The following is a 15,834-nucleotide window of genomic DNA, read 5'->3' on the forward strand; positions in this document are numbered from 1 at the left end:
CTCAAAAAGCGCTTATTATTAATGATATGATTATAGACCATAACCTAGATGTGCTGTGTTTGACAGAAAACTGGCTAAAACCTAATGACTACATTACTTTAAATGAGTCCACTCCCCAAGATTATTGTTATAAACACGAGCCACGTCTGAAAGGTAAAGGGGGAGGTGTTGCTGTAATTTATAATAATATCTTTAGCATTACTCAGAAGTCTAGTTTCAAATATAATTCCTTTAAAGTTTTGGTGCTTTATGTAATGTTGTGTAGTGTAAATAATAAATCCCGTTTATAACCCTAACCGCCTCTGTTGCCAAGTTCCCGGAGGAGGGGCTCTAGAGGCGACGCTCTCCTTCTGCATCTGCCAATGCGAGGAGCTGGCAGACGGCTGAGGCTGCCCGCTAGGGCCAGCCTTCCCTGGTTTAGAGCGGCGAGGGAGGAATTGCTGGAAGGCCGCTGACTGTTTCGTCGCCTCCTTGTGTCTGGAGACCACGGCGTTAACCGCGTCCCCAAACAACCCAGAAGGCGAGATCGGGGAGTCAAGGAGAAAAGATCTATCTTTCTCCTTTATCCCTGACAAATTCAGCCAGAGATGCCTCTCCACAGTTACCATACCAGCTAAGGAGCGGCCGATGGCACAGGCCATCTCCTTGGTTATGCGGAGAGACAAATCTGCGGCCTTCCGCAGCTCTAAAATGTCCTCCGGAGAGGGAACTTCCCCCTCGTCCAACTCCTTCAGGAGGTCGGCCTGGTAGGCCTGCAGAATGGAAAGGGTGTGCAGGGAACTACCAGCCCTGTCCAGCCGCCATACAAGCCTTGCCCACCAAAGCCGAGGTGTCATGACAGGGCTTGGTGGGCAGCACCGGAGCTTTCAGGGACGATGCCGATTCGGGCGAAAGATAGCTCGCGAGAGCATCCTCCACCCGCGGCATCGCCCCATAGCCCGCCTCGCGTGCCCCCAGAACATTGGAATAATCCAACACCGGGGGATTGGAAACACGCAAGGAGTAGGGCTTCTTCCACGATCTGCACACCTCAGTGTGCAGATCCGGGAAGAAAGGTAAGCCCCGGCGCGGTGTTTGGACCCGGTGCGAAAGAAACCGGTCGTCCAGCCTGCTGGGTGGCTGGACTTCCTGCGTTTCTTGTGGCCACTCGATCTTTAATTTGGCCACCGCCCGGGTCAACACCTCAACCAGCTCCTCATGGACGGGTGGATGAAACGTATAATTTCCCGCTTCATCCCCCGCCTCGATGCCCGCTCCCTCCGGCTCCTCAGAACTGGAGAGAACGACCATCTGACCCTCCACCCCGGGGGAAGATGCCGCAGAGCGGGCTTCCACACGGGAAGGAAGATCATCAGAACTGTCAGAGGAGGATTGGGAAAGTGCCGCAGCAGTCCCAAAACCCTCTGACAAGTCCCGCTATGAGCCCCATGATCTGCGACGCCGAGCCGCCTCAGCAACTGCGGGTCCAGAACCACGGGGCTCACGAGGCTGACTGGTCTCATCAAATATGGCCAGCCGAGAGCGGAGCAGTCTGAGTGTCAGCCACTCGCAGTGTTCACAGGCGATGTGCAGTGTTCTCCCTCGAGAGCCGCCCGAGCGGGCTGAACACCCAGACACTGCACACAAAGCATGTGTGTATCCGAGCCCGAGATGTAACGAGGGCAAGGATGCACACACTGCTTAAACTCTCTCTCCATTCTCACTTTTTAAACTACTCAAACACACACTCAATCGCAACTGGACAGAACAACAGTAAATAGACAGACAATGTAACACAGAGCGCCTGCTGAAGAACAAAGACTGCCGCCATTATGCGCCGGCTCCCCTTTTATACTTCCGGGTACGCCGTCACAATGACGTCATTACGCACACCAATCGGATTGGTCTAGTTTCTATTCAGACTTCAGAGTCGCTGATGCTTAGGAAGCGTCCCCATTTCGTCGTTCCGACGCAGTGGGAAGTTCCCTCGATAAAGGGAACTGGCTTAAACCTAATGACTACATTACTTTAAATGAGTCCACTCCCCAAGATTATTGTTATAAACACGAGCCACGTCTGAAAGGTAAAGGGGGTGTTGCTGTAATTTATAATAATATCTTTAGCATTACTCAGAAGTCTAGTTTCAAATATAATTCCTTTGAAGTTTTGGTGCTTTATGTAATGTTGTGTAGTGTAAATGATAAATCCCGTTTGACATTTGTGTTGGCTACTGTATACAGGCCACCAGGGCACAATACAGACTTTATCAGAGAATTTGCTGATTTTCTATCAGAGTTAGTACTGGCTGCATATAAAGTACTAATTGTTAGTGATTTTAATATCCATGTAGACAATGAAAACAACACTTTGGGATTGGCATTTAGAGACATTCTAAACTCTATTGGAGTTAGACAACACGTATCAGAACCCACTCATCGCCGTTATCATACTTTAGATCTAATAATGTCACATGGAATAAATGTTGATACCGTTGAAATTCTGCAGCAGAGCGATGACATCTCAGATCATTACCTAGTATCATGTATACTTAATTTACCTAAGGCTGCAAAGCCTTCCCATTGCTTCAAATATGGCAGGACTATAACCGCTGGGACTAAAGATTGCTTTGTACATAATCTTCCTCATCAGTTCCAACGGGCGCTGCAGCTGGCGCCGGGTCAGGATGTGTTTGATTGCCTCAGTCTGTCTCTGAGTGGCCGAGAACTGTTGGGCTAAGTCCTCAACCGCCCTGCCGAATAGCCCAGCCTGGGAGATGGGGGTGTTCAGAAACCGTGTCCTGTCAGCCTCACGCATCTCGGCCAGGTTGAGCCATAGGTGATTCTCCTGGACCACACATGTGGACATCACCTGACCAACAGCGTGAGCGGTCACCTTCGTCGCCTGTAGGGCGAGGTCGATGGCCGACCGCAGCTCCTGCATAAGTGCAGGGTCAGCACTGACCTAATATGTTACAAATTGGTCCTCCAGCTGTTCCTTATATGCACATTTAACTTTTCCAGCCTCTAATTGCTAGCTGTCCCAACTTTTTTGGAATGTGTAGCTCTCATGAAATCCAAAATGAGCCATTATTTTGCATGCTATTTCAAAATGTGTCATTTTCAACATTTGATATGTTATCTATATTCTATTGTGAGATAAGTTAATGAGATTTATGAGATTTACAAATTATTGCATTACTTTTTTATTCAAAATTTGTACAGTGTCCCAACGGTTTTGAATTAAGGTTTGTAGATAATCCCGCCTGCTATACAGGGCTTTTTGAGTTATTTTTAGGTTTCAGCTGTCTTGGCACTCTATTGATGCACTCTATTTTACACGTATAATTTTGAAGATCTACTGCCCTGAGCTCAAATTAACAAAATGAAGCTTATTCAGTGGTCTTATAAGACCATTACCCTGAAAGTTTTATTTGAGAGGAAAACAACTTTTTTCATGAATATTGTTTTTTAAGTGATTTGGCATTAAATGTCAATATTTCAGCTGGGCTCCTAGTGTTATGGTACAGAGGCTATGGAGACAAGATGGTAAGTGAATTAGGTTTATTGAGTAACCAGTAGAGTGAACAGGTGAGTAGGTCAGTAACTTGACTGAAGTGCAGATTTGCCAGTGATGGTTCTCTGGCTTGATACTCTGGGTAAACTTGCAGATGGCAGAACACACACACACCCTGGACCAGGATGCTGGAGATAGGCAAGTAACATTGAGGGAGTCCTTGAAGTAAACAGAAGGGTTAGTACATTTTACAAAGGAGACTGCTGAAACTTCTGTTGATTGGGGTGGTGATGAGCTGCTGGTGTGTGTGGTTAATACTCAGGTGAGAGCGTGCGCATATTCAGTGGTGTGGGAGCCTGGTGTGTCTGTGACATTACCCTAAACACAGGTGGCGGCTGAAGCTGGTAGGTGACTGGGTTTATCTGCTTCACGATGTAGTAGGGGCCAATAAATCTGGGACTGGGCTTCCTGTATTGCAGATGCAATCTGATGTCCCTCGTGGACAGCCAGACCTTCTGCCCTGGATGGAAGGTGGGAGTGTTGGAACGTTGAAGTTCCGCTGCCATCTTGCGTCTGCAAAGGGCTCGTTGGAGTTGTTGATGTGTGGAGTCCCAGACCCTCTTGCTCTCCCGGGACCGGTAGTCAACCGCTGGGACGGCCGATGGTTCCCCAGACCAGGGGAACAACCTCCAGATCAGCAGTTCATTCCACCAGTTGGGAACGGTCCAGGAAAATGTCTGTGAGAGTGATTTCATGCCTCTTTGGGATGGAACCACGAGGCGTCGCTCACTCGCAGAACGCAAGCTTCTGGAGGGCGTGTAAGTCTGAACAAGCGAGTTTAGGTATATTGGTGCAGAGCCAGTGGTTGTTTTGTAGGCGAGAACCGTGCTTTGAATTTGATGCGTGCAGCCATTGGCAACCAGTGCAGTCTGATGAAGAGAGGCGTGACATGCGTAAATGTAATAGTCTTTAACACAATTATTCCAAAATAATAACTAAAGAAAATTTACACTAATGGTCAGCTTATATTTTAAATAGTAACTTATTTCAGCAGTCAAGCTTGTACAGACTGGTCACAGACACAAAGATGTACCTTTAATTTCCCCAAGCCGTCTAAAAGTTTACAGGCCATTTCAAGTTTGATTTTGATGGGACATAAAGTGGTGATATCTAAGGCCCTGTTCACACAGAGATGTGTTTAGCTATATACACTTAAATATAGTACAGTATCAGCATTTCGTCCACACGGATCCAGCGTTTTAGGAGCATGAATCTGATATTTTTTTAAACCAGATCCCAGAGTGGATAAATCTGAAAACGACAGCCTTGCATTTCCATGTGTAAGGGCTACAGCCAATCCGTATATTTTGTGAAACGGTGATGTCATCCCACCATGTCCTGCACGGGAAAGACTAGAAGGGATAAAACTACGGGCACTGGGCATGCGCACATCAATACTGCGTCATTTCCTGCATCAACCCTGGCTCAGAAATACCCTCAAGCATTATGAGTGCTTTGAACTTGCCACGATTGCTCAGGACAATTATTTACGAATTAATTATTATTTATTTATAACCGAACATTAAAATTTCATATTTATTGATTTGGTGGTTGTTTTGTTGATTCTGGGACAGAAGGTTGAACATCCTCATTCTGTCCATTGTTTTTCTCTTCCTCTTTTTTGTAAAATGTAAATCTTTACTTTTGTTACCAGCTCCTCAATCCAAGATGGTTAGCGTTAACACTATACCTCCTCCTCCTCATTGGTAAATATCTAAACCTTTGATCTAGAAACACAAAACACATCATGTGATGCTGTAGTAATTTATTCATGTAGAAAGTAAAGATAAACAAAGAAGGTTAAATACACACCCCTCTGGATTAAACTGGGGTTAAGAATCAGGTGAAATTAAAAAAAAAACATTTCAAACCTTTACTGAATGTGCACTGAAACTGATCTTTTATCTTAATGATGCAATGTGCACAGGTAAAATTAAACCAATGAAAAAAGTGCTTTAGAGTTGCTCAGAAAAGAGTAGTTTGGTATTTTGCTTGTAGGATCAGTGGACTGCGGTGCAACATCTCATTCCACTCTATCTGGCAATGAAAACAGAAAAAAATCATTACGACAATGTACACATAGTATAAATAGTACAAATGTCTGCACAACGTCTCTCCTTTTATCACTCACCTGCATACACCTCGACCTCACACAGTGTGAGAAATTCCTTGCGGAGTAACTGGGGTATGAAAATATTGACATATCGACCCTTAATAGGCCTAAACGTAAATGTTTTTGTCTCTCCGGCTGGGATGGACCCAATAGTTGCAGCTCTGTGAAGACACACAGTAACAGAGAAATAGAGATGGGCGTATCAATACAGCATGAAGCATATTAAATATACTTTTGTCAAAACAAAAAAAAAATTGTATTATAAAAGATTCATTCAAAGTCATTGTATCTCTGATTTACAAATTTAACCAAGTATTAAGAGAGAAACAATACTTACAGCTCATTATTGTTGCCATTATTGTCCAGGTTGTTGCCGATACGAATCTGAGCACCAATTATCCTCTCTGCAAAACCATCTCCTCGATTAGTGATGCTAACTCTGGTTACCTCTGAGACTTCCAGCAGGTCAACTCTCCACCAGGGGTTCCTCTCCTCTGTAGTTTGACTGCATGAGCCACCATCCATAATTGAATTCCTGTTGCCATCAACAGCATTTTCAGCAGCTGTTAAATTATCGTATGTGGAAGACTGGACAGCTTGGGCTCCAAGAGCAAGATTCCCTGTTTAACATAAAATAAAAAACAATAACTTTTTTTCTTAAATGTGGCATAGAGTCTCAACTGCTGGGGTTGGGTGTGCGGTCGGCCAGAGGGACCACTGCTACTACTATTATTATTGTTATCATCATTAGTATGATTATTACTTATACTATGACACTATTAGTATTTTCTTTCTCTGTGTTTTGTTGTTCTTTTTCTCTCTTCTGTATGTTTTGTCATTGTTCTCTTAGCCTCTATAAGCTATTTTTTTTTGTTTGTTTGCAATTTTGCTCAATAAAAAAAACATTATATATGTCACTAACAACATTCAAAGTAATGAAGAACACTCACTTGGAGCACAAGCGTCAGCTGATGTGTACTTTTCTGTTAATAAAATAATAACAGTAATACACACATTAATAAGTACATAAACAAATTATATCACAGTCATCTTCTCTGTGTGTTCCTTACCTCCAAACACCTCGACCTCACACAGTGTGAGATATTCACTGCGCCCAGGAATAAAAATGTTGACATATCGCCCAAGAATAGGCTTAAACTCAAATGTTTTTGTCTCTCCGGGTGCCATGGACTTAACAGTTGCCGCTCTGTGAAGACACACATTAACAAAGAAATGGAGATGGGTGTATCAAAACAGCATGAAGCATATTAAATATACTTCTGTCAAAGACAAGTTTTTACTAAAAAAGATTAATTAAAAGTCATTGTATCTTATTTACTAATTATCTAACCAAGTACTAAGAGAGAGACAATACTTACAGCTCATTGTTGCCATGATGGTCTAGGCTGTTGCCGATACGGATCTGAGCACCATTTATCCTCTCTGAAAAACCATCTCCTCGATTAGTGATGCTAACTCTGGTTATCGCGAAGACTTCCCGCAGGTCAACTCTCCACCAGGGGTTCCTCTCCTCTCTAGTTTGACTGCATGAGCCACCATCCATAATTGAATTCCTGTTGCCATCAACAGCATTTTCAGCAGCTGTTAAATTATCGTATGTGGAAGACTGGACAGCTGGGGCTCCAAGAGCAAGATTCCCTGTTTAACATAAAATAATAAATAATAACTTTTTTTCTTTAATGTGCTAAAGTATAATTCCAATATAATAAAAAAAGGTAATGCTAAACTATGTAATCCAAATGATAATTAATTGGCTCTCTGAAATACTTGATTCTGATTGGTCAGTCATGACATTCTGAGGTCTAATAGGGCTGATAGGTCTTTAACTCATTTGGTAGCGATCACATCGTTATCTTAATACCACAGCTACATTTTCATTGGCTACAGTATGCTTAACATGTTGATGTGGTGTCAGAGCACGCTCCCGTCTTTCATTACATAATGGCTTGCCTTTTTATCAAAAAAGAGCATAAGGGTTATGTAATATTTACATATTGAATTATCAAAATGACTAAACTGATGATACTTGACCTCAAGGCTAGATTATTGTAATGCTCTACTGGGTGGTTGCCTTCACACTTAATAAACAAACTCCAGCTGGTCCAAAACGCAGCAGCTCGGGCTCTTTCTAGAACCAGGAAGTATGACCATATTAGCCCAGTTCTGTCAACACTGCACTGGCTCCCTATTAAAACTATTGCGTTCTCAAAACTCTGACCAGTTGATAAAACCTAGAATATCTAAATCAACTGCAGGTGGTCGATCATTTTCCTATTTAGCACCAAAACTCTAACACCTAAACCTGATGTACTCGTTACATCATCAGAAGAATGGCATCTACCCTAATTTTAGTCTCTCTGTTTATTCTGAGGTTTACTGCAGTCAGCCGTATCCAGGCCGGATCCAGATTAGATGAAGGACCTGCGCCTGGACACGACCACAACACATCCTTGAGGTGTCAGAAGAGACTGTGTCTACTAGACTCTCCTTTGTGACTTCAACAAAATGATCGGGAATGACTAAAACGCTGTATTATTCATGCCAGACATAGGAATAATTTTAATACAAGCTACTAAAACCCTGCCTGGGTTATTTTTTTCATATTAACCAATAAGGGATAATGTACATGAAGACAGTTATCGAACATACAGTAAGAATATGTGTGTTAGTGACAACATTTAAAGAAATGAAGAACACTTACTTGGACCACAAGGACACCATGGCATGATCTTCACTGTTAATAAAGTAATGACAGTTAGACACATTATTAAGTACATACATTTCATCTGGTTATAGATTTTTAAATCCAGGCATTTTACTTGTATTATTCTAAACGTACCTGTGGGATCAGCGACGCACATCACAGTAAAAAGTGTTAGAAACAAAATCCCACGAACGGCCATCCTGATATAAGACACAACAACACATCACCTCATCTCAGCATATGAAGGAATCATTTTCAGTTTCTCATCCTCATTTAAACAAAGAAACTGGGGACTAACCTGCCTCAGTTCTTTGGATTTTAAATGTCTTTGCTGAGTTTGCTCTAGTTTTAACTTATATACACTACCGGCCAAAAGTTTTGGGATGGTAAGATTTGTTAAATGTTTTTAAAAGAAGTCTCTTCTGGCCAAGGCTTCATTTAGTTCATCCAAAATACAGCAAAACAGTTAAATTGTGAAATATTTGTACTATTTAAAATAACTTTTCTATTTGAATATGCAGTTTGTTCCTGTGGTCAAAGCTGAATTTATCATCATTACTCCAGTCTTCAGTTTCACATCATCATTCACTAATCATTCTGATGAGGATTTGTCAGTGCTATCAGTGTTTAAAACAGATTATTTTATGAATACAAAGTTCAAAAGAACAGCATTTATTCTGAAATAGTAAACTTTTGTAACATTATCACTAGATACTACTGTTAAAAAATGTTTTGTTGTTGAAAGTTAATATATTTATTCAGCAGGGATGCATCAGTATAGACATTAATAATGTTGATATTTCAATATGGTAATAATATGCTAAATTGCTGAAATAACTCTTTAATTATCTCACTTAGTTTATTATTTTTTTATTTGTTTTAAAGAGTGAACGAGACATTTTGATATTATGATATTATAGTTTTGATAAAGGAAACATTCAACATTAATTAAAGAACAGTAGCGTTACAAGACTGAACGGCTTAGAGTTTTGAGATTTTTGCAAATGTATCACTAATAAAACTGATCAACTGTATTCAATACATCTTCATTTCTATTATGACTATATCCTGGTGTAGAGAGTTCATAAACATTCATCACTCACCTGGAAATCATCAATGAATCAGCCTCACTGAAGACCTTCACAATTCAGCAGTTATCTGTAAATAATAAATAATATGTTTTATGTCATAAATAAATTTCATTATTAATATTTGTTTATAAATAATCACTTTATTAATTATTTATCCAATAGATTAATCATATGAGGAATATCTTGCCCTGTCAAAACATTACAAACCAAAAATGTGCCATTAAACATATGAATATTAATACTCACCAGCAGTCTATGTAGAGGGTCTAGTTGAATAATATTGTGCTCAGAAATGATGCTCTATTTATTGGTGAATTAAGGCCCTCCTAACCAAAAGAGTCTTATCTGATATCAGTAAAATCAACATTAAATTGACCTATTACAAAAGATTTCCTGTTTTTTAATATTGTGACAGCCCTAGTTCAAACATTACTTTGGAGTTTGAACATTCTGACAGGCAAAGCGAATCGCCCACATGATTGTACACAAAATGAGGCTTTATTTCCGTGATCACGTCACGTGACTGTGAGACGATACACTCTCCGATACGGGGCTTGGAGATTGTGCTGTGTGCTTGATATGCGCCTCGAAGCTTCAGTGTTATTCGTAACATCACTAGCATGTTTTGTGAAGAGCGCAAACTGCCATCCAGGAGAGAGTCCAGAAACATTCAAGTTAAGACAAACACAATTCAGACAGGACAGCTTTGGCCAATACTTTGAGTTTATTGAAACTCAAGTTATCTTTGGTGGTATGGTTCCTTATGAGGGTTCCTGCTCCATAATAAATAGAACATACAAGATCTTTAGCATTAAACCTCCCATGGAACTATCAGCTTGAATGATATACAGATGATTAATATTCATAGTTGCTATAAGCAACACTATTGTTTAGCCATATTTTGCCCTTTTTTAAATCTTAATCATTATAGACACATTGTCAATAAAACTGAATGTTGTTGAATGTTCTTTTGTCATTATTGGATTGCAGTGAGTGCAACAAGACACTTCTAGACTATAATATACTATATCTATAAAACATAAGTTTAGTTTTATTAGTAAAACCTTTATTCCTCATCATGCTCTATAGAAAGTGCATAAACATTCAACTCAACAATTTTATGCATGTATCTACCTCACAGAAGAACATCAAAATTCAGCAATGATCTACTATTAAACAAATACTTTGAATTAATAAATATATAAATTGTTTATAAAATGATTATTATTTATCCAATATATTAGTCATACTAGGAATATTATGCTGTCACAACATTTAAACCAAAAATGTGCTATTAAAAATGAATATTTACCAGATTTCCATTTCAATACCCATAGCAGTTTCATACAGCATTATTTTCATCTATATGATTATTCACACTGCGTGATTGTCACTCACGTGCACGAGCACCGATTTGCCTATGATCTCGGGCACTTGTCGCGATTTCGCAAAACCTGTCGGCGACTCAAAATCGGGGCAAGAATCGGCAGTGTGAACTAGGCTTCAGCTCTTCACTATCTTAATCAACGGTCTGCGCATCTCACACCTGTTCCTCCTTTGCCCTGATCACCTTGCTATTTCATTCTCATGCTCTTCTCTCCTCTTTGTCGGGTTATTGTTTGTTCTATCATGTCTGCAACTAACGCCTTGTCATCGCGTGCTCGTCTTGTCCTGTTTTGCCGTGTGTGAGTGGCTGAAGAGGATTTTCTCCTGTTATCTGCTGCCTACAAATCTGCTCTTTCAACCTGCCGGTTTCATGTCTGGACTCTTTTAGTTTCCTTCTCCTTACCTGTGTCCGCCTTGACGGCTGGGACCGGCAGAAGGCCCGATTTAATTATTCTGTTCAATAAATTACTGAAACCAGCTTTCGCCTTTGGATCCTTTCTACATTCACACAAAGCCCCTAAAAAATAGACAGACCTATACATGCATTCGAGAAACTTTTTCGTGTTTTACAGAAACTGCATTCGTGAACTGTTTTTTTTTTTTTTGCAAGCTAAAACAGTAACATTTTTATTTGTATATATACTACAACCTATTTCCTTTGAGCGTTACTGCCATCTTACTATGAAGAAAACACGATCTGTGCATCATCTATGGCGACAGAGGCCCCATTTACACTGCATGGTTCAAGTGACCCAATTCCGATTTTTTCCTCTCATGTGGCTCAGATCGGATATGACATGAGAACGTGTAAGCAGGAAAAAAACACATGAATTCCGATATCCTCAGATCGGATTCAGGCCTCACTCATATGTGGGAATAAATCTGATATGATTCGGATGCGTGCATTAGCGTCTGCCATGTAAGCGGTCCAATCGGATATTCCCCAGTAAAGGCGAGTCGTACGTCATTGAATAAAGGACGGAGGCGAATGACGTCAACTCAGGTGGACACAAACTGTGATCAAGGGCCAGTGTTGCCAAGTCCGCGGTTTTCATGCAGAATTGGGACACAGTTTTGAGTTGCAATTGGACGGGTTCTGTTGTGAAAACCTGGCAACCCTGTCAAGGGCTCTCCTCTTTTTCTCCGCCTTAGGAGAGAAAGGTTTTGCCGACCTTTAAAGATGTGCGGGGCTTCCGGTTTGGACGGCAACATGTGAAGACGTGTTGGACTTGTCTCCATACAGAACTTTATTTAACTAGTTAAAAAACAAATGCATTCTCGACCAGCTCATTTTGATTTAATATAGTTAAAAGAGAAGAGACCCTGCAAAGTAAAGTTCGAGTAAACAACCGCCTAATTTAGAGGATTATTGAATATGCCAGGTACTCGCAGCAAACCAGATAAGATGGCGGAAAATACGACGATGGAAGTAGCCGAAAACAGAATGGAAACTAACCAAGAGATTATTCTCAGAGAGATACGAATGCTTAAAACGGAGCTACTGTTGAAAATAGACGAAAAAGCTGAAATTCAGGCCGCGGCAATAAAGACGCAATGTGAGCAACTAAAAGAGGAGTTTGGGACCGCGTTGGGCCTAGCAGCCGCGAGAATGACCACAATTGAGACGCGAGTGCTCTCGCTGGAAGAAGCAGAAAGCGGTCACTCGGATGACGTGAGTACTCTGCAACGAGAGGTGGCGAAACTTAAACAAGACGTCGTTGCATTGGAAGCTAAAAATGAGGATCTTGAGGCTAGATCGCGCCGCTGTAATCTACGCATCACGGGAGTGAAGGAGAGACGGGAGGAGGGAAAGCATATTCCCGACTTCATATCCGAGCTATTAAAGGACTCGTTACAGCTGGACAAGGCCCCTGTAATAGATCGCGCACACAGAACCTTGAGATTGAGACCAGGAGACGATCAACCAGCAAGGGCAATCATAGTGAAATTTCACTACTTTCAGGAGAAGGAATCATTGATTAAGAAAGCCATGCAAAGAAGGGAAATTGTCACACCGGACGGAGACAAAATACACCTCCAGCCTGATTATACCCAAAAGGTGGTGAAGCAGCGATCTGCCTTCAATGAGGTGCGTGGACTACTCAGACGATGTGAGGGTGTGCGCTACGGTCTGTTCTATCCCGCAGAGTTGAGAGTCACCGCGAAAGATGGGGTGAGACGGAGTTTCAAAGATCCAAAGCAGGCTATGGAGTTCGTTAGAGACACTCTGAAACCCTAATGCAAGCGATACCTTTAGTATCTTGCTGATTAATGCGTGGTGAGTTAAATCTTTATCATTCGGACTTTATCTGATTGCTAACTGATTATGACACCTCGTATCTGAAGATAAAGTCGGTTAACAGTAACTTAATACATTTAAGAGATACGTTCTTTATATCTCTAGTATTAATCATCTTCTTGTAAATAAGAGAAATGCAGTTTGTGCAATATTATTCTATCACAACAGTTCAGAATGGAGTTAAGTCAGTGGAACGGAGTTAAGCCAAGAGGATATGGTAACTGGTAGTATTAGCAGCCTCCTTTTGGAGGCCAGCTCAAATTGTTGTTGTTGTGTGTGTGTTTTTTTTTTTTTTTTTTTTTTTTACCCTGCCCCGCCCCGCCCCGCCCGCCCGCCCACCCCACCCCACGGGAGCATATGTTATGCAGTACATAGTAATCACGTAGGCCTATGGAGAAAAAAGGCAGCACAGTAGTTTTAATTTGGAATTGTCGAGGTCTTAATCACCCAATAAAACGCAGCAAGGTCTTCTCTCACATCTCCAAACAGAAAGCATCGATTGTATATTTACAAGAAACACATTTGATTCCTAAAGATATCAATAAGTTGAAAAGAGGAGGTTTTCAAAAAAATTTTCATTCAAAGTTTACTGGGAAAAGTAGAGGTACTGCCATATTAATTCATAGAGATGTGCTATTTGAGGAATCAAAGGTGATAGCTGATAAAGAGGGGCGTTATGTTATTGCTCAAGGGAAACTGTTCAACAAGCAAGTGCTGCTGGTAAACATATATGCACCTAATTGGGACAATGTAAATTTTTTCAAAGACCTTTTTGCACGTCTTCCAGATCTTGACAGTCACCAGCTTATTTTAGGCGGTGATTTAAATTGTACACTCCACCCAGTGCTGGACCGATCTAAAGCATCATCTGGGCCACTTAGTAAATCAGCTCGATGTGTCAATGAGTTTATGCAAACTTATGGCTTGATCGACGCATGGAAATATAAGAATCCGACATCTAGGCAATATTCTTTTTTTTCTGCAGCGCATCAGATTTATTCTAGGATTGATTTCATCTTTATAGACAAGAGAATGTTACCACTACTTAGATCATGTGAATACACAGGTATAGTAATTTCTGACCATAGCCCTGTACTGATGACTCTCTGCTTTCCTAATAACATTCCACCCCAGGGTATGTGGAGATTTAATTCCAGATTATTGACGGATGAGAAGTTTGTTGATTTCTTATCTAATCAGATAGACTACTTCTTTGAAACAAACCGCACACCGGGTATGACTCACTGCATCCTCTGGGAGACAATGAAGGCCTTTTTAAGAGGCCAAATAATTTCATACAGTGTAGCTATGAGGAAAAAAAGAATGGAGAGGATTAATCAGATTATCTCAAGGATAAATGATATAGATCAAGAACATTCTAGAACCCCCACTGATACTCTATATAAGGAGAGAGGAGTATTACAGTCAGAATTAGATAACCTGACTACAGAGGCAGAGGAGGCGCTCTATTTGAGATCTAAACAGCGAGAATTTGAATATGGTGAAAGGGCTAGCAAGCTGCTCTCGCACCACCTGAGACAAACAGCTGAAGCTAATTACATAGCTGAAATTCAGACAGCAAATGGAGTAACCGCAGACCAATTGAATATTAACAAGCAGTTTAAAAATTTCTATGAGGAATTGTATACATCAGAACCATGTGACAAGGCGAATATGGCAAGTTTTTTCGCCAAATTAGAAATACCTACCATCAGTGAACAAAATAAAGCCAATCTTGAACAATCTATATCAACTGTAGAGATAGAACAAGCTATTAAACAAATGAAAAGTGGAAAAGCACCTGGCCCCGATGGGTTTATAATTGAATTCTATAAAAAGTTTTCAGGAAAATTATCCCCTATTTTGAAAGAGGTGTTTAAGGAAATAACTGAGAAAAATTTTTTACCATCAACAATGTCTCAGGCTATTATTACAGTTGTACACAAAAAAGGTAAAGATCGTCTAAAATGCGATTCATATCGCCCTATAAGTTTGCTTTCAAATGATTATAAGATACTAGCTAAGGTTTTAGCAATGAGGTTGAATCCTGTCATGCAATCTATTATTCATCAAGACCAGACTGGGTTCATACCTGGACGGCAGCTCTCAAGTAATCTCAGAAGACTTTTCAATATACTTTATTCACAAGGTAGCTCACGACTACCAGAGGTTCTGTTGTCATTAGACGCACATAAAGCCTTTGACCGCATAGAATACATGTATTTGTTTACAGCTCTAAAACACTTTGGTTTTGGATCCAGTTTTTGCACTTGGATCAGTATACTCTATTCACATCCAACTGCTTGTATAAGAACCAATAGGGTAATATCAGATTATTTTCGTCTGCACAGGGGTACAAGGCAGGGCTGCCCCCTGTCACCACTCTTATTTAACATAGCAATAGAACCCCTAGCTATAGCTTTAAGGAAGGAGGTAGATCTGCTGGGTATAACTAGAGGTGGGAGCACCCACAAGATTTCGCTGTATGCAGATGACCTCATAATTTATATATCCAACCCAGACATGTCCATACCTAAAGCGATAGAACTTATAAACAGTTTTGGGGGAATATCAGGATATAAGATAAATTTTAATAAAAGTATATTATTCCCAATTAATAATGAGGCAAAGCAGTTAGACCTCAAAAAATTCCCATTCAAAACAACTC

At 40.7% G+C, this 15,834-nt stretch overlaps 1 protein-coding gene across 2 annotated transcripts; it reads right to left on the reverse strand.

Annotated features, from left to right (window-relative positions):
- Window positions 1-5,302: 5,302 nt before the first annotated feature.
- LOC137065491 (uncharacterized) lies at window positions 5,303-9,786 on the reverse strand. Of its 2 annotated transcripts, none has more exons than XM_067437157.1 (10): window positions 9,728-9,786; window positions 9,494-9,548; window positions 8,526-8,590; window positions 8,388-8,420; window positions 7,045-7,324; window positions 6,736-6,872; window positions 6,616-6,648; window positions 6,003-6,285; window positions 5,684-5,826; window positions 5,303-5,585 (listed from the first exon to the last, which is right to left on the reverse strand). In XM_067437157.1, exons 2-10 carry the CDS (start codon window positions 9,502-9,504, stop codon window positions 5,518-5,520), a joined length of 1,053 nt encoding a protein of 350 aa, XP_067293258.1. In that variant the 5' UTR covers window positions 9,505-9,548; window positions 9,728-9,786; the 3' UTR covers window positions 5,303-5,517. The 2 variants fall into 2 exon arrangements, with proteins under 2 accessions (XP_067293258.1, XP_067293259.1); XM_067437158.1 differs by having other exon boundaries at window positions 5,303-5,589; window positions 9,728-9,784.
- Between the last annotated feature and the right edge of the window lie 6,048 nt (window positions 9,787-15,834).

The sequence above is a fragment of the Pseudorasbora parva genome, chromosome 25 (assembly GCF_024679245.1).
Source record: "Pseudorasbora parva isolate DD20220531a chromosome 25, ASM2467924v1, whole genome shotgun sequence".
Classification (NCBI taxonomy): Eukaryota; Metazoa; Chordata; class Actinopteri; order Cypriniformes; family Gobionidae; genus Pseudorasbora; species Pseudorasbora parva.

What these genes read in the sequence shown, in the direction of transcription:
- LOC137065491 (XM_067437157.1), bottom strand. An exon ending in TGAGGTCGAGGTGTTTGGAG is followed by an intron (nt 6,649 to 6,735) that starts GTAAGGAACACA and finishes TTTTATTAACAG; the next exon opens with AAAAGTACACATCAGCTGAC. An exon ending in AGCTGACGCTTGTGCTCCAA is followed by an intron (nt 6,286 to 6,615) that starts GTGAGTGTTCTT and finishes TATGTTAAACAG; the next exon opens with GGAATCTTGCTCTTGGAGCC.